This window comes from Tripterygium wilfordii, chromosome 13 (genome assembly GCF_013401445.1).
Source record: "Tripterygium wilfordii isolate XIE 37 chromosome 13, ASM1340144v1, whole genome shotgun sequence".
Taxonomy (NCBI): domain Eukaryota; kingdom Viridiplantae; phylum Streptophyta; class Magnoliopsida; order Celastrales; family Celastraceae; genus Tripterygium; species Tripterygium wilfordii.
In genome coordinates this window covers 14,614,330-14,632,779 of record NC_052244.1, presented here as the reverse complement: position 1 = coordinate 14,632,779, position 18,450 = coordinate 14,614,330, and the positions used below count along the sequence as shown (strand labels likewise).

The following is an 18,450-nucleotide window of genomic DNA, read 5'->3' as shown; positions in this document are numbered from 1 at the left end:
TCTATGGCAGGCCACTCCTGTTCTTCGTTTGCTTTTGTGGACTGTTCAATGCTTCTTTGGAATGGTTTATCAAGAATCCTTCTCCTCATTCTGACTATAAGATGAAAACTTAGTCCTGGTTGTGATAGAATGCTTGTTCCAAGAGAGGTTAGTCTGTCAATCCTGGCTTGGACTTATTTAACTAACTGGTATAGTGGTATCCCGTTAAAGAAGTTGCAGTATGCAGCGAAACTCGCAACATAAAGTTTTGTTTGGTTGTCCCTCTAATCTCCTACGTGATTCTAAATCCTAAACACATCTTCATCGTTAACTTTGTGATCTAACTGGATATTAACTCATCCTTTTTTTACGAGGTTATAATTCTAATAAATCAAGTAATCTAGTGTCTTTATGAGATCAAATTGTATGAACTTAAAAGGGTTGAATTCGATTTTCACTGAAAATAATATTCATGTGGTCTCACGCTAGATGAGCTTTGACATAACCAAATCAAGGCTAATGAAATAAGCGCATTAACATTAACACAGCGAAGCCACGTACTTTTTGTTAAGGAATTGCATTTTAAAATAATATTAACATTTCTCGCCTCCCTGCTTCAGTGCTTTCTAGTTATTTCGTTCCATTTCCCTCTACGCTCTCATGTTCCTCTCTCTCTTCTCTTCTCTCCTCTTCTACCTGAAGATCGTTGTCTCTATGCTTGAATAAGAGGTTTATGGTTTCGCCACTGCTCGGGCTCTCGCAGCGATTTGAATCCCCGATTTTGAGTTTTGGTAGAATTCCGGAGATCTGATTTGTCGATATTCAGGCGTATACCTGAGCAACCATGGCTGCCGCGAACGCCCCGATCGCCATGAAAGAAGTCTTAACTGTAAGTGTTCTCTCATTTGGTCGCTAGCTGTTGGCTTTTTTTTCTGCTCGCTCGATTGATCTTTCATCGTTTTTTTTTAGTTTCCAGTTGAATTGAGATGTGTAATTGTGTGGAATACCGAAACGGGTATTGCAGAATCTTAGTGGTTTAAGATGATTGAGTTTGGTGCTAAGTGTCATGACGTGATGTGGTTCAGTTCGATTTTCCATATTTGGAGTGTTCGCGACGCTTAGTGTGTGTCAGAGTTGTTATGGATCTTAGATCTGCAGAGAAATCTTGTTATGATAGACGCATATTCTACTTACTTTGTTTGCGTTTTTTAATATTCGATGCATTACCGAGGAGCTGAATTGTGAGTTTGTGCAATCTAATGTATTTGCAGCTGCCAACCGTTGGGATTAGTCCGCAATTCATCACATTTACAAATGTTACAATGGAATCAGATAAGTTTATTTGTGTACGGGAAACAGCCCCTCAGAATAGCGTTGTCATTATCGACATGAATCTGCCAATGCAGCCTTTAAGGAGGCCTATTACAGCGGATTCAGCGCTCATGAATCCAAATTCAAGAATCCTTGCTCTGAAAGGTAGGTTACGTAGTTCAATTTCGTTGTTGTTGTGATTGTGTATCTCCATTCAGCTGTTATGGATTTGTATTCTTTCTGCTGCTGTTTGTTGAATTTTACTTGGATATATATATCTGGTTGGTATGATCTTTACTGCCACTTTAACACATGAGCTAGCCAGCTATGTTCGCTTGTAAGTACACTCTGGTTCGTTTATATGAACAACTAGTTGGAAAAGGGATGTTTGTTGGGCAGCCATATTTTTTATTCGTCTTTCTTTGCTCTTTAGTAGTTGCCATTAGCTGCATTGGGCAGGAAAGAGTGTTATTTGTAAAATTAGTGTTGTAATGACCTGGATCTTTTCTGGCACGGTGACGTTTGGTTGCCAATGGAAATGGGAATAGGGAACAAGAAGGGGAATGAGAATGGGAAATGAATTCGTGACGTGGTACATCAAGGAATTTCGATGGGAATCTTGAATTCTTATGTTTGATGTGCAATAATGCATTTGGAAATAGAAAGAATTTGAATTGAAAGACAAGTTGCCCTCTACTATTACACAAGCAATAAATTAACGTGATGTAGATTTATTACTTATATGTAATTACTGATGTTAACATGTTTTTACATATATAGGTATTTTATATCATGTAAGTGTATTAAATGACATTTTAGTATAATATATATGACTTCATATGCTATGTGAATATATTATAATTTGACATATTGGAGTGTATACTTAATGGGAAGGGCTGAAGAATAAATTTAAGGGCTCTGAGGTCATTTGATATGTGGCGACAATTCCGTGAACAACCAGAATTGTGGATTCTGGGCTTTTAGTCTGGAACCTTGAATTCCTTAAGTTAACGGAACTGAGAATTCTGTTCGTTTTTCCTCATTGCAACCAAGCAACGGAATTTCTGCTTTACCTGGAATTGACCATTCCTGTTCCAGTGGAATTCGCCTACCAAATGTCAGCTCAAGTAATACTCAGCAGTCTGACTCTATACTAATAGTAATATACTTTTGCTGATTGGTACATCCTTACATGTATGGATAAGTCATGGGTGTCTATTCCTCTTTGTTGTGGTTGATACATAATAGCGATGAATTAAACACCGTGGGAAAGTTTTTTCACTTTTGGGTGGCAGGGTGGGTGGGCTGGGATATAGGAATCTGGTAGTTAACGAAAGCACTTTATGTATTAAGTAGTTAGATTGTCTGCTGAAATATTAACTTTCCCGGCTGAATTCAGAGATTGTTTGCTAACTCTTTATAGAAATTGTGAGTAGTCTGCTGCTTAAATTTTATTTCTGGGATTCTTGTCCTTTTCCCATTCTGATTTTGTTATGCTGACCTTGATTGCAATGCTGATGGTGATAATATGATGGTGACATTGGTAAAAATATTTATTACTGGTCTGTATATTCATTTTTTCGAGCTTGCACTTTTTTTCCTTCTGTTATTGTTGTTCTGGTTCACATTTCTTTCAAGGATTTGTTTAATTTGCATATTGAGAATGCTAAATGCTCATGGGCTGAGTTTTCTTTTAATTTGTACCATTTTGTTGAATATAATTTTATTTGTTCCGATAAAAGAAAAAAATTTCGTATAAAATACTAATCACATAACTTATATTGGGAAGTTCCTGTGTATGGGGGAAATTAATACTTTGATGTTATTATTTCTTTCAATTTTCTAAGGTAATTTTAACTTCTCTTTTTGAATGCAGCTCAACTACCGGGAACTACCCAAGATCACTTGCAGATATTTAACATTGAGATGAAGGCCAAGATGAAATCGCATCAGATGCCTGAACAGGTGAAGATCTTTAAAAGTTTATTCATTTATTTTATTATAAATGAGTTGATGTACGTTACTGCCACTGGTTGTGGTAAGCTTGTTTTTCCCTTTGCTAATGTATTGGTTCAACTACCCTAAAAGAAAATTGTTTTGGTTCAAGTACCGTATCCACATTACATAATGCTATTTACCAGAAGATAATGGAAGAAAATTATTTTCAATATGGGAAATGATTACTTTTGTTTGCTGGGCTAAGCCTCATTGTTTCATGGATAGATTGTCTTTTGGAAGTGGATCACACCAAAGATGTTGGGCCTTGTCACACAGACATCTGTATATCATTGGTCAATTGAAGGTAAAAGAGACCTTTTTTCTTTAGAGAAGTAATTTACTTTCTTGAGCTTCTATTTCTTATGATTCTCTGATTCTGGGAAATGGGTTTATTTGTGATATTAGCACACTTGGCATGCTCAAATGTTGTTTGTGATATTTATTCTACTGGTTATCACATGTAGGGGATTCTGAACCTGCAAAGATGTTTGAGAGAACAGCGAATTTGGCGAACAATCAGATAATAAACTATCGATGTGATCCTACAGAGAAGTGGTTGGTTTTGATTGGAATTGCACCTGGTTCACCTGAGGTATGGTACTGCTTCCGAAGTTGCTTTCAAAGAGTGTATTCTAATGCTATTTTTTCACATTCTTGGGGCAGTAACAACAGGTTAGTGTAGGCCTTTTTACCTCATTGTTGTCCTGAAATCTTCTAGAATTTTGCTGCTTGGGTTTTCGACATGTATTGTTTTGATTGTCAAAATTGTTGGGAATCCATTGAATAAGTTTTCCCTGTGCCTATAAAATAAAAGGATGCATGGTTTGATTTGACTGCCATGTTATCCTTTAGTTATATCTTTGTTGACTGTTGTATGATCTTCATTTGTACTCTATACAGTAGCAATCATCAAAAAAAATTATGTTGACGATCAATTAACCTCCTTGTTCTGTTGTGTTTACAGCGCCAACAATTGGTTAAGGGAAACATGCAACTTTTCTCTGTTGATCAGCAGCGTAGTCAAGCTTTGGAGGCACATGCTGCAGCATTTGCACAATTTAAGGTTTTAATAACCTCCCCTTGGTTTCTGGAATTGAATGTTTAAATTTTGTATTTGGCCTAAAATATATATATATATTTTAACTTTTGCTTTACAACAGGTCCCGGGGAATGAGAATCCTTCTGTTCTCATATCTTTCGCTACCAAGACCTTTAATGCTGGGCAGATTACATCCAAGTTGCATGTGATAGAGCTTGGTGCCCAGCCTGGTAAACTTAGTCTTTTTTGAATCACGTGATGTTTGTGATGAAGTTGTCTATGTCTCTTGTGATGGTTGTTCGTTTGCTGTTAGGGGCTGTTATGATCCTATGTGACTTGAAATTGGTACCTATGGGCAGTAGTGTTTTAGGATCTTGTGGATTTCTGGAACTGGGTTAAGGTCATGATTTTGTTGGCTTTGAAGATTGGAAACTTTTGAAGACTGGGACAAAATAGACTAGATTCTAAGATCTGCTTAATTGGTGGAGTAAGAGTGGTGGAGAGGAAGAAGATTTAAATATCTAAATGTTGTACCAAGTTCTGTCGTTACATCTACAAGGGTTCTTTGGATGGCATGGTCTTAGTTTTGTTATTTGTAAAAGAAAAGGCTCACTTTTCATAAAAGGGCTTCATTCGTATTGCTTTTTGCTGTAAAGACTTGGTACTCCTATCAGCAAATTAACAAAAATTAATTACGGCATTGACAGTGAAATACGCTTACGGAGTGACATGATAACGTGTAATGGTGTCAAAATAAGCCATGATTCTAATTTGAAAGGCTATAAATTCCCAACTACAATCCGCTGTGGACTGCTATTTTTGGTACTGGGCCTTTGAGTTTGCTTTTTTCTTTGCCTCTTTGTTGTCTGTTTGCTGTGTGATTTATTCTCTCTTTTGTATTCAAAAACATTTAGAACTTTGATACGTTATTGTGCATTGGTGCTATAGTTGTTATAGGCTGAAGGTGCACTACTACAAACCAAGTGGTTTTTGGAGAGACAATATCAGCAACCGTGGTTATTGAAACGCTGTATCATGTCCCTCTATTAATCAAAGAGGACGCATATGATTGCTCCTGAATTTGAGGGAGATAACTGCATTGATATTGGAATTAAATTCATAGGGTTGTTCAGCTCCATTTTTTGCTGTATTTTATTCTTTTCTTATTTGTTTATATGTGGGCGGTGTAGTTTGCAATACATTTAAGTTTTTTCAATCAAGTAAAATTTTATTTCGGGACTAATGCAATAGTTTATCTCCTCTCAATGGAAACTTTTGACATTTTTTTTTTGAGCATTGGACTATGTTGCAAGCGAACATGTGGTCCGGTGGTAGAGTTGCACAGGTGCAACTTAGAGGTCATATGTTCAATTTCTGGAAACAACCTCTCCATATATTATGTGGGGTAAGGTCTGCGTACATTTTGCCTGTCCCCAACCCGTCCATTGCGAGAGCCTTGTGCACGGGAATTGTTTACCATACCACCATTGGATCATGTTAAATAAGTTTAGTTTTTATTTGGTACAATAGCCAATATCAACAAATAAAGCCAATAACAAAACTTGGTCCATTTATCATCTTGCATTCTTCATTTCTGGATATTATTCCACTCTAACAAAGCAACTTTCTAAGCAGGTAAGCCATCATTCACGAAGAAACAGGCTGATCTTTTCTTCCCTCCTGATTTTGCTGATGACTTTCCGGTCGCAATGCAGGTTTGTTGGTTGCTGATATTTTCACCTTTTTAGCCAAATGCAAGTACGGTATTTTAATTATGGTTATGTCAATTGACAGGTATCCCACAAGTACAGTTTGATTTACGTGATCACCAAGCTTGGACTACTATTTGTTTATGATTTGGAGACAGCTACAGCTGTATACAGAAATAGAATTAGTCCAGACCCAATATTCTTGACTGCAGAAGCTTCATCAGCAGGGGGTTTCTATGCAATCAATAGACGAGGCCAGGTTTTACTGGCTACTATTAATGAAGCAACCATTGTACCCTTTGTCAGTGGTCAAGTATGTCACGTCTATGTGCTTGCATTCTTTCATGGTAGGATATAATAATAAATGATAGAATACTAAGCTGGTTATTATTGTTTCAGTTGAACAATCTGGAACTTGCTGTCAATCTCGCGAAAAGAGGGAACCTTCCTGGAGCAGAGAATCTGGTAGATGCTGATATTTGAGTCACTTTATCATTTAAGATTCATCAATCCTTTTTTTTAATCCGATTATAAGTGGCCATATTTCGCTGTAAAGTGATACCTTTTTCAAAAGTGTCATTGTTAATTTTGCCAACATATGCATGATAGTGATACTAAAAGTCCCTGATTCTTTCATGGCTTGACGGATCGATTGCTGAGCACTCTTTGGGTGGTAGTTGGTCCTGAAATATTGTTTCTATGTTTTCTTTATTTTTTTTGGCAAACAACAATGTATTCTTTGTGGTGTGACATATTATCACTTTGATTGGCTCTGGTTTTTTGAATGCATGATTTGACTTTCTTGTGCTTTTATTATGTACTGAGATGTTTGATTGTTGTCTTGAAAATTTCAGGTTGTCCAGCGTTTCCAAGAACTTTTTGCACAAACAAAGTATAAGGAAGCTGCTGAACTTGCTGCAGAGTCTCCACAGGGAATCCTTCGTACACCTGACACAGTTGCCAAGTTTCAGGTTTTCTTTGATTTTTGTGATACAACCTATTACCTTCAATGTTTTAGGTTCTCCTTTTGGAAAATTCTTTATTAAACATTGTGTGAGACTGAAACAGGAATAATATGTCTACACACAGAGTTGGTTAACTTGTTTTCTCTTTCTATTGTGTTAGAGCGTTCCTGTGCAAGCAGGGCAAACACCACCGCTGCTGCAGTACTTCGGTACTCTTCTCACAAGAGGAAAGCTTAATGCATTTGAGTCATTGGAACTGTCACACCTTGTTGTGAACCAGAACAAAAAAAATCTTTTGGAGAATTGGTTGGCAGAGGACAAGTTGGAATGTAGTGAGGAACTTGGAGACCTTGTGAAGGTTTGCCTGAAATAAAAGAGTGAAAGTTCCTCAAGTAGAATTTTGAGCTCTAAGAAATTCCTGGGCCTCTGTCTTGGGAAACTATTCTGGTTTGAGTTCACTTCTCATGTTTTTTTTCATTTTTATCGTGGATGCTGCAGACTGTGGATAATGATCTTGCACTGAAAATATATATTAAAGCTAGAGCAACACCAAAAGTTGTTGCTACTTTTGCAGAGCGGAGGGAGTTTGACAAAATTTTGATATACTCAAAGCAAGTAAGAAGCACCTTCTTTATCTTGCCTTTGTACTAGTTATAGCTTTTGTTTTAATATGAGTGGAGCCTCATCCTTTTGTGCTTTCCTTCTTACTTTAGGTTGGGTACACACCTGATTATTTGTTTCTCCTGCAAACTATTCTTCGTGCACATCCCCAGGCATGTACACTTGAGTAATTTCATGTAATTCCTTTCAGATTTGTAATGGTTGTGGGATTAATTTTGAATTATATGGCAGGGGGCTGTTAACTTTGCATTGATGATGTCGCAAATGGAGGGAGGCTGTCCAGTTGATTACAACACCATTACAGATCTTTTTCTACAGGTCCTTTTACTAATGACGCTTCTATTATTACTTTATTAGGCTGTAGCACAAGTTCTTTGGTTATGCGCTGTCATCAACATTCAATTTTATTGTGAAATTTTGATTCTTTTACTGGTTGCTTTATTTCATTTTTTAATAATCATGATCAAAACTGCTGAATTGGAAAAATTGGGTACTATCATATAGCTTTGTAATGCCTTAACTATGAATTTTTTCTTGGTCTTTCCAGAGGAATTTGATTCGTGAAGCAACTGCATTTCTATTAGATGTTTTGAAGCCTAATCTACCCGAACACGGTTATCTTCAAACAAAGGTTAATTGTGAATTCAATTTCTTATTGAGCTATGTTGTGAACTGTGCAGTTATATCTAATTTGCAGAAGTTTATTTCTAAATTTCTTTTATGCAGGTCCTGGAAATTAATCTTGTAACTTTTCCCAATGTGGCTGATGCTATTTTAGCTAATGGAATGTTCAGCCACTATGATCGTCCTCGCATTGCTCAACTATGTGAAAAGGCTGGTCTTTATGTGCGAGCTTTGCAAGTAATAATTCATATTCTGATTCCCATTTCTTTATTTATCAATAATCAGTATTTTTAAATGGATTTAATGTTTTTTATCATTGGCTTTCTAATCATATGCAGCATTACTCGGAGTTGCCTGATATTAAACGTGTCATCGTGAATACTCATGCAATTGAGCCTCAGGTATATGATGTACAGTATCTTGCAGTAGTAAAATATTCTTTTCGATCATATATCTGTAGAAGCCAATCTTGCCTGGTTGTTAAGGGATGCTTATTCCTTTACAGGCACTTGTTGAATTTTTCGGGACACTTTCGCGAGAATGGGCTTTGGAGTGCATGAAGGACCTTCTTCTTGTCAATCTGAGAGGCAATCTTCAAATAATTGTGCAGGTATGTGTTTTAATATCTTGTGAGCGAATGTCATCTTGGCATATTTACTTTGGCTAATTTAAATTATTCTCGCAGGTTGCAAAAGAATATTGTGAGCAGTTGGGTGTTGATGCATGCATTAAGATTTTTGAGCAATTCAAGTCATATGAGGGGCTGTACTTTTTCCTTGGGTCATATTTGAGTTCCAGGTGCTCTTTCAGTTGTTAATGTCTGTGTTTCATCAGTTTGAACATGGTTGTGTTCAAATTTTTATTACTAATGAACTGTTTTTCTTTAAATGAGACAGTGAGGATCCTGATATACATTTTAAGTACATTGAGGCTGCCGCCAAGACTGGGCAAATAAAGGAGGTTGAGCGGGTTACCAGAGAATCAAATTTTTATGATCCTGAAAAGACAAAGAACTTTCTGATGGAAGCCAAGCTTCCAGATGCACGGCCATTGATTAATGTTTGTGATCGTTTTGGTTTTGTTCCTGATCTCACTCACTACTTATATTCCAACAACATGCTTCGCTATATTGAAGGTTATGTTCAGAAGGTACTGTATGTATTCCTTTAAAGATGCATGGTAGCATTATGTATCACAATTATGACCCTCTTCGATTATATGGGAATTTACATGCCTCTGTTGATAGGTGAACCCCGGAAATGCTCCTTTAGTTGTGGGGCAGCTGCTAGATGATGAATGCCCGGAAGATTTTATCAAAGGACTGATTCTCTCTGTTCGTTCGTTGCTTCCTGTTGAGCCCCTCGTGGAGCAGTGTGAGAAGAGGTGATTGAGGTTTCAGTCTAGTTTTATACTTATTTTTTCTCAGCTAAAATTGTTCTCATGCTTTGCTTCTGGTTTCCAGAAATCGTCTTCGATTACTCACTCAGTTCTTGGAGCATCTTGTGAGTGAGGGAAGCCAAGATGTGCATGTCCACAATGCCCTGGGTAAAATTATTATTGAAAGCAATAACAATCCTGAGCACTTCCTCACAACAAACCCTTACTATGACTCGCGCGTTGTGGGCAAGTACTGTGAGAAACGTGATCCCACTTTGGCTGTTGTGGCTTACCGTAGAGGACAATGTGATGATGAACTCATCAATGTTACAAACAAGAACTCTTTGTTTAAGTTGCAAGCCAGGTGTGCAATTTGCTTAGCTTCAGCTTTTGTTGGTTTTGTACTAGAACATTTGTGCTTGTATCTTACAATTACATGGTCATGCTTCGATTTCAGATATGTCGTTGAAAGGATGGATGGTGATCTCTGGGAGAAGGTCCTTGATCCAGAGAATGAATATAGAAGACAACTCATTGATCAAGTTGTATCTACTGCTTTGCCAGAAAGCAAGAGCCCAGAACAAGTCTCTGCAGCTGTTAAAGCTTTTATGACTGCTGACTTGCCCCATGAACTAATTGAACTCCTGGAAAAGATTGTGCTCCAAAACTCCGCATTCAGTGGCAATTTTAATCTACAGAACCTTCTCATCTTGACAGCTATTAAGGCCGACCCACCTAGGGTTATGGATTATATTAACAGATTAGATAACTTTGATGGGCCTGCAGTTGGGGAGGTAGCTGTAGAAGCCCAACTTTACGAAGAAGCATTTGCGATTTTTAAGAAGTTTAATTTGAATGTTCAGGCTGTTAATGTCTTATTAGATAACATCCGAAGCATTGACCGTGCTGTGGAGTTTGCATTCCGCGTTGAGGAAGATGCAGTTTGGAGCCAGGTGGCAAAGGCCCAGCTTAGAGAGGGGCTGGTGAGTGATGCAATTGAGTCATTTATTCGTGCGGAAGACGCTACTCAATTCCTGGAGGTTATTCGTGCTGCAGAGGATGCAAATGTCTACCATGACTTGGTGAGGTACCTTCTAATGGTTAGGCAGAAAACAAAGGAGCCCAAGGTAGACAGTGAGCTCATCTTTGCCTATGCCAAGATTGATAGGTTGAGTGATATTGAAGAATTTATTCTCATGCCAAATGTGGCCAATCTTCAAAATGTTGGTGATCGCTTGTATGATGATGCCCTATATGAGGCTGCAAAGATTATATTTGCATTTATATCAAACTGGGCCAAGTTGGCTTGCACACTTGTGAAGCTGAAACAGTTTCAGGGTGCCGTTGATGCAGCCCGCAAAGCAAACAGTGTGAAGACATGGAAGGAAGTTTGCTTTGCTTGTGTTGATGCAGAGGAGTTCCGTTTGGCTCAAATTTGTGGACTCAACATTATTGTACAGGTGATTGATTCAGTTCTTGTTGACTTGTGTTTTCCTGTTTTTTGTATGATACATGGCCGTACTTCAAATTCTAGTGCATCTATTTAGCCGATTAACTAGGGTTATTACCCTTTTGGGAGTCAAAACCATGTGAAAGAAAGCCTGAAGCTCCATTTTTATTTGAATTCATGACCTATGTCTTACTGTGCTTATTCAGGATGAGCTCTCTTAGCGATGAGAGCTTTGTTTTTGGTGGTCTTCCACATTTACGAATTTGAACTAATATTTGCCTGTTTTTTTGTTCCGTACTCCACATCTACGTATTTGAACTAATATTTGCTTGTTAATTTTATGATATGTTATGTATTCTCTAGGTTGATGATTTGGAGGAGGTCAGCGAATATTACCAGAATAGAGGATGCTTCAACGAGTTGATCTCTCTCATGGAGAGTGGTCTAGGGTTAGAACGCGCACACATGGGAATTTTCACCGAATTGGGAGTTCTTTATGCTAGATATCGTCCTGAGAAGCTTATGGAGCACATCAAATTGTTCTCAACGCGTCTCAATATCCCCAAGCTTATACGAGCTTGCGATGAACAACAGCATTGGAAGGAGCTAACTTATTTGTACATACAATATGATGAATTTGACAATGCTGCGACAACTATAATGAACCATTCCCCTGAAGCATGGGATCACATGCAGTTCAAAGACGTGGTGGTCAAAGTTGCTAATGTGGAGCTATACTATAAGACGGTGCATTTTTACCTGCAAGAACATCCCGATCTCATAAATGATGTTCTTAATGTGCTTGCGCTTCGTGTTGATCATACACGTGTTGTTGACATCATGCGGAAGGTTTGTCTTTGTTGGCCTATTGGTTTTATTAATGAGTTTGCATGGGTTTTATTCACACTGCTCTAGCTCTCTTTTTATATTTTTTTTGGACTTTCAGGCTGGTCACCTGCGTCTTGTGAAGCCATACATGGTTGCAGTTCAGAGCAACAATGTGTCGGCTGTAAATGAGGCTTTGAATGAGATATACATAGAGGAGGAAGACTATGAGAGATTGCGTGAATCAATTGAATTTCATGACAACTTTGACCAGATTGGCCTTGCACAGAAGGTGGGGGCGTAGATTTTTAAGCATGTGGTTCTCATTTCACAAATAGTTTGATTTGAGGTTACACTTTCATAAGCCTTTGCTGTATTTTTACAGATTGAGAAACACGAGCTTCTTGAAATGAGACGTGTTGCTGCTTATATTTACAAAAAAGCAGGCCGGTGGAAGCAGTCCATTGCTTTGTCAAAGAAAGACAACCTTTACAAGGATGCCATGGAGACAGCTTCACAATCTGGTGATCGTGAACTTGCAGAGGAGTTGCTTGTTTATTTCATTGAGCAGGTACCTGACTCGGTCTATGATATATGTGGTTGTATTTACAACATGCTAACATACTATATTTAACTGGGAATCTGAAGCCTTCTATTTTTTTGTTAGTTCCCTTGGATGTTTTTTATAGTTACCTTGTTCGACCTATTGGCTCTGATTTGAAAACATAGGTAAAAAGGCTTTACATAATAATAATAATAATAATAATAATGAAAAGTATTTGGTCTGAATAATATTCTTGAAATTTCGCATTTCTAAACAGAAGCTCTTGGATGTGAATACATGATCAGGCATCAATGTAGGATTGTGTTATTGGATTTAGTTGTTGCAGCTCCTTTGTGTATATATGTTGGGTTCATACACTTTCCTTTAGGCTCTGTTATTCTGTTTTGTCTAGCATTTCAAAATTTCAATTGACTTTTGTATGGATGTGTTTGTGCAGGGCAAGAAGGAATGCTTCGCGTCATGCCTCTTTGTTTGTTATGATTTAATACGACCAGACGTTGCTCTAGAGCTTGCCTGGTTTAACAATATGATTGACTTTGCATTCCCATATCTGTTGCAGGTGATTCCTTTGATTCTTTAATCATGTTGATATACATGCCTAATACAGCTGGGTGGTGGAGCCTAGCTAATTGCACTTTGAATGCATAGCTTCCATTTGTGTATGATTATTTGCTTGCCTTCGTTTCCTTGCAGTTTATCCGTGAATACACTGGCAAAGTTGATGAACTTGTGAAAGACAAAATTGAGGCTCTCAAAGAAGTTAAGGCTAAAGAGCAGGAAGAGAAGGACGTGATTTCACAGCAGGTTAATTGCTTTTGAGTCCTCTTTTTCATTGCCTTGTGACATGTTTGCTTCTTTTAATTCCTATATCAGTATATGACTGCCTGTATTGTCTTAGAGGGCAGAGTGGACACATAAATTAAGCATGCCTGCGTGAATTATATAGGCGTTCTTCTCTAATAAAATCTCACACATGCATGAGATTTTGAATCCACTGTTTTGTCAACTGATTGGTATATACGTTTGCTGTTTCAGAACATGTATGCTCAGTTACTGCCACTTGCTTTGCCTGCGTCACCAATGCCTGGCATGGGAGGACCAGGAATGGGTGGTGGTTTTGCTCAGCCTCCACCCATGGGAGGTATGGGAATGCCTCCAATGCCACCTTTTGGCATGCCACCTATGGGAAACTACTGATGACGCTTGGACAAACCATTTTGAAGTAGGAATTTGGCTGTGAAAATTCGCTCTTAAGAAAAGTGGCCCAGCTGTGTGCCATTCCATTTTGACGGTGTTTCCTTGGTCGTGCACCTTCTCTCTTTTTTTTGCAGTTGTGATTTAGTTGAAATAATTTTAGCATTTTTGATCTTATATTAGGTGTGTGGATATGTATTTTAATATTCTTTTGCATTAGAGGCATTTTTTGGCTGCTGGTAGAGTAGCAATCTGAGGACTTTCTGTATCAAAACTAGTTTATTCTTTTGTTACCAGGCTTGGCCCAAGTATAATGTATGAACTTCGTTCCAACCTAAAGCTCCAATGCGTCTTGTTTGGCTTAATTTGTTTTTGTTTCTTAAGCATGGTCTTTGGAGATCAAATGGTTCGGCACATTCTATTCATTTTGGATAAATCTCATGGACACCCTTTGTGGTTTGGATTATTTCGATATGCACCCTTTATTTTAAATTTATAAGAATTGGATCCCTTTGTTTTGATTTCGTGTCATCGTAATCCTCTCCATCCTTTGTTGGTGATCCCGTTAAGGACCGCCATTGAAAAAAAAAACTCTTTAATCCACTTATCAAATAATAATGATAATAATAAATAAAAAAAAAACATATTTAAGTCAGTGCCCTGAATAGCTGTAATCGAGTGAGGTAAGTTTCACCATTATCGTGCATGAGCGCGGTTGAAATTAGGCAGGAAACCCGTCCACCCAATTGCGTTTTAGTCCGCGATTGATCTTTCACTCAATTTCGTTCTGAAATTTTTGTATTCTGATGGGAAACGAGGCTCTCGTATGGATTTCTATCACGCCTTTGTTGGTCTGCATCCTGACCTTCGTTTCACACATCATGAATTGCCGAAGAAACAGGAAGAGAGCAGTTGGCTTCTTCCATCCCTACACCAACGACGGTGGGGGCGGAGAGAGAGTGTTGTGGTGCGCCGTCAAAGCCATCCAAGAAGAGAGACCGGATCTTGACATTGTTGTCTACACCGGGGATCATGATGCCTCTCCACAGAGCCTAATCACTCGGGCCAACGATCGGTTCGGGGTCAGACTCCTTAGCACGCCGATGGTACCCCCTCATCTCTCTTTGCACCTTTTTTTTTTTTGTCTTTGAATTTGACGTGATCTAAAAATTGAAAGGTTATGACAGTAGTAATTGAAGATTTCTACATCCACTTTATATTTTTTTCAGTTGTTATACTGCTTCAATAAGTCATTTAATGACGCAAACTAGTATATTCGCTCTCGGTTTTCTCTTTTATCCTTGTTATGGTGATTTTAAAATGGTGCTACTGATTTCCTAAGTTAGCTGGCATTTCAACATTTTATGTGGGATTCATGGTGTCTGTTTATTGTATTAGGAGCTAAATAATTGGTAAATCTTACCGTGTTGTTTTTCCTTTCATTTCTCTATTCTTGTTCATGTTATGTAGATTTCTCAAATCTTCAGGTGGTGCATCTGTATAAAAGAAAATGGATTGAAGAAACTACTTATCCTCACTTCACCATGATTGGTCAAAGCTTGGGTTCAGTCTATCTTTCATGGGAAGCTTTATGCAACCTTACACCTCTATATTACTTTGATACTAGCGGATATGCTTTCACATATCCAATTGCTCGGGTATTTGGATGCAAAGTTATATGTTACACTCATTACCCTACAATCAGTTTAGACATGATTTCTCGTGTTCGTGAAAGGAGCTTGATATACAACAACAACGCCTTAATCGCTCGAAGGTTTGATTATCCAGTAACTCGCCCATGCTTCATTTTGGTTGTGTCTTCTTAAGAATTAGTAGAACAAGTCATTACTCTAGGGAAAAGCAAATAACCATTTTTTTTATATAATTGGAGGGACATTTTGCAGGGAGGTGGAGTTGAATGAAGTAATAGCTTCTATGGAATTTTGGCACTATGCACAATTGTTTATGCTAGGGGCTTAGAGCTTACCAAGGGAACTTTATTCGGCCTTCAGCAAATTTTTTTAGTGGTATTAATTCACATATTTTTCTGTCTAGAGTCAAGACATCAGCAATTTCATTAGCTACACAATTTGGTGCCTGTCCCATGTTAGTCCTTCCCTTTCCCACCCCTCCGTACCCTTTAAAAACACATGGTCAGGGAATTGTACATGTGTGGTTGACCAAGTTTGGAGTCAGAGAAACTTTATGGTCTCGTTTATTCTTTTTTGGTTTTATAACAACCACTTATAGATATTTTACATGATGCTACCTTGAATAGAGTTTGGCTACGTACTTGGTGTAGCTATTTTCCTGTTATGTGGGATCTAACAAATATATTCTTTTTTGGCAGCATTTGGCTATCACGTTGTAAAATCATTTACTATACATGCTTTAGCTGGATGTATGGATTTGTGGGATCTTGTGCACACCTAGCTATGGTGAATTCTTCATGGACGCATTCTCATATTGAAAAGCTGTGGAAAATTCCTGACCGAATAAAGAGAGTTTATCCTCCTTGTGATACATCTGGACTTCAGGTTTGCTATCTTTTGTTCATTTACTTCTGCAAGTGAAGTGGTAGTTAGCTGAAAAGGTTTTGTTACCTCACAAATTAGGCTCTCTCCCCCTATGTTTGTCTAGTGTGGCTAGACTGGCGTATTGGTTACATCTATTTGTGTTAGTGAAATCGTAGATCTTTAATTGGTTTTGTTTTCTCTTTCGTATACTTAATATTGATTGGACTTAAGCAGGTAGCAGAGTTTGTTCCGTCCTGCGACTTGATTTGTCTATTCAATGTCATTTTACGTGACGTCCCTTTCATATTAGTATTCTGGAAGTTTTGAGTTTTTAACTAGTTGAATTCCAAACAGGCTCTTCCTTTGGAAAGACCAGCCGACCCCCTGATTGTTGTATCTGTTGCTCAATTTCGTCCAGAGAAGGTGGGCATACTTAAGTAAATCTTATGAGCTCAAGGTACTACTATCTTAGCGGCTCAATTCTCGGGCCTTTATTAGTTATATTGTTTCTTTTTAACTTGATTATTGTCTCAGGCACATGCTGTTCAACTTGAGGCCTTTGCAATTGCCATTCAGAAGTTAGCTACTGACTTCCCCAGGCCTAAGCTCCATTTTGTAGGTAGTTGCCGGAATAAATCAGACGAGGAGAGAATGCAGAATTTGAAAGACAGAGCCATTGAACTGAAGGTGGATAAAGATGTGGAATTCTTTAAGAATGTGATGTACAGGTACTAGTCACTCTATTTGTGACCTACAATCCATTTACTAGTATTTAAAGTTATATATTTTTTAGCATTTTATATGCGAAGCAGATTGTGTGTCAACTTTTTTGGCTCCTTGATCATTGGATCTTACTTTACATGGCTAATGGTGGAAAAGGATCATCAAATTGGTCAGATTTTTTCGTGTGGTATATTTCATAGTAATTTTCAGATTGATGTACAAGGCCCTTGCTATGCTTAGACAAAGATTGCAGTGGTTAGTGATAGTTGTTCCCTAAATTTCCTCATTAATTGCCAACTCCTTGTTGGCAAAGAAGTCAGCCATAGTATGATTGTTGGACCGTAGTCATGTTCACAAATTGCCTATTTTGGTATGTGGGCTGCATATGTGTCTTGAATGAGAGTTTTTTGTGCGGTATGTGTTATAGATATCAAGGTTGCTAACTTCTGTAGAATTGTTAGATTCATGAAAGTTGACACCTTTTACCCTGGTTCTGTCTTTATGATGTTGCTCTACGTTGCAGTGTTGTTTTTGCCACTTATTATGTAAAAATCAATTTCATGGGCGCAACATTTTGTAGATGTTACTAATTTAAACGAATTGTAAAAAACTTATCATGGAATATTTTTGGTCGCGACCCTAGACTCTCTTTCATTGCCATTCAAACAAGTTGGTGAAGTGGATGTGTTTTTGCTTTCGTTATTTTGCTAAATTCTTGCGATTTTGCAGGGACTTGATGAAACTTTTGGGAGGTGCAGTTGCGGGAATCCATTCCATGATTGATGAGCACTTTGGCATAAGTGTTGTAGAGTATATGGCTGCTGGCGCCATACCAATTGGTATGGCATAACAAATTAATTTTTATTGGGTTGTCGCAGCTGGTTTTGCTCAAGTTTCATTCATCCCTTTGCAGCTCATAACTCTGCAGGACCGAAAATGGACATCGTTCAAGAAGAAGACGGACAGCAAACAGGATTTCTAGCCTCCACGATAGAGGAGTATGCGGATGCCATCTTGAAAATAGTGAGGATGCCAGAAACTGAGAGGCTGAGGATAGCTGCTGCTGCACGGATAAGAGCCAGCAGATTTTCAGAGCAAAGATTTTATGAAGACCTAAAGGCTGCAGTCAGACCAATTATGTGTCCGACATCATCGTGATGAACTGGAAACCTTGTATACACCTGTAACTTTAGATGTATGGATATATTTTTCATCTACTTTTATCTTCTTCTTTTCCTTTGGATCCACTTTAAACAAGTAACTGGTATGGTAGATAGACAAGGGTTTGTTGGTTGACTAACTAAAATTTTGATTGTCCATGTAATCAGGAAAAGCTTAATTTTGTAGACGAATCAGTAGTTTTATTTTTCATATTTTTTATCAGACCTTCGTTGCTCTGCTCCCATCTTGTCTTTACCTACATATATTTATACTAACTTTTCATTGGGGTGAATATTCGATCAATTATAGGCAAATTTCTTAAACATATTTTATATATATATGATTAGTTCGGTTAATTCAGTATTAATATTTCATAATCATAAATGACCGAAT

The 18,450-nt window shown here is 37.9% G+C and overlaps 2 protein-coding genes across 2 annotated transcripts; both read left to right on the top strand.

Annotated features, from left to right (window-relative positions):
• The first annotated feature begins 576 nt into the window (after positions 1–576).
• LOC120013370 (clathrin heavy chain 1-like) lies at positions 577–14,040 on the top strand. Its single transcript, XM_038865160.1, has 30 exons — positions 577–868; positions 1,251–1,455; positions 3,167–3,255; positions 3,514–3,592; positions 3,753–3,880; positions 4,253–4,351; positions 4,449–4,557; positions 5,963–6,042; positions 6,122–6,349; positions 6,436–6,501; positions 6,891–7,007; positions 7,162–7,359; positions 7,500–7,616; positions 7,715–7,774; positions 7,854–7,940; positions 8,170–8,253; positions 8,349–8,483; positions 8,585–8,647; positions 8,752–8,856; positions 8,932–9,044; positions 9,143–9,395; positions 9,493–9,629; positions 9,709–9,987; positions 10,081–11,083; positions 11,437–11,922; positions 12,020–12,190; positions 12,284–12,469; positions 12,900–13,022; positions 13,157–13,267; positions 13,499–14,040. Exons 1-30 carry the CDS (start codon positions 824–826, stop codon positions 13,658–13,660), a joined length of 5,118 nt encoding a protein of 1,705 aa, XP_038721088.1. The 5' UTR covers positions 577–823; the 3' UTR covers positions 13,661–14,040.
• A 308-nt stretch (positions 14,041–14,348) lies between these two features.
• Positions 14,349–18,286, top strand: LOC120011791 (GDP-Man:Man(3)GlcNAc(2)-PP-Dol alpha-1,2-mannosyltransferase-like). The gene is made up of 7 exons (XM_038862914.1): positions 14,349–14,763; positions 15,145–15,431; positions 16,008–16,194; positions 16,528–16,596; positions 16,708–16,901; positions 17,626–17,735; positions 17,810–18,286. Exons 1-7 carry the CDS (start codon positions 14,464–14,466, stop codon positions 18,052–18,054), a joined length of 1,392 nt encoding a protein of 463 aa, XP_038718842.1. The 5' UTR covers positions 14,349–14,463; the 3' UTR covers positions 18,055–18,286.
• Positions 18,287–18,450: the final 164 nt, after the last annotated feature.

Coding starts and splice junctions, on each gene's coding strand:
- LOC120013370 (XM_038865160.1), top strand. CDS start 824: ATGGCTGCCGCGAACGCCCCGATCGCCATGAAAGAAGTCTTAACT. Junction 4,558..5,962: donor AGAGCTTGGTGCCCAGCCTG/GTAAACTTAGTC, acceptor CTTTCTAAGCAG/GTAAGCCATCATTCACGAAG. Junction 12,470..12,899: donor TTGTTTATTTCATTGAGCAG/GTACCTGACTCG, acceptor GTGTTTGTGCAG/GGCAAGAAGGAATGCTTCGC.
- LOC120011791 (XM_038862914.1), top strand. CDS start 14,464: ATGGGAAACGAGGCTCTCGTATGGATTTCTATCACGCCTTTGTTGGTC. Junction 16,902..17,625: donor TTTAAGAATGTGATGTACAG/GTACTAGTCACT, acceptor GCGATTTTGCAG/GGACTTGATGAAACTTTTGG. Junction 17,736..17,809: donor TGCTGGCGCCATACCAATTG/GTATGGCATAAC, acceptor ATCCCTTTGCAG/CTCATAACTCTGCAGGACCG.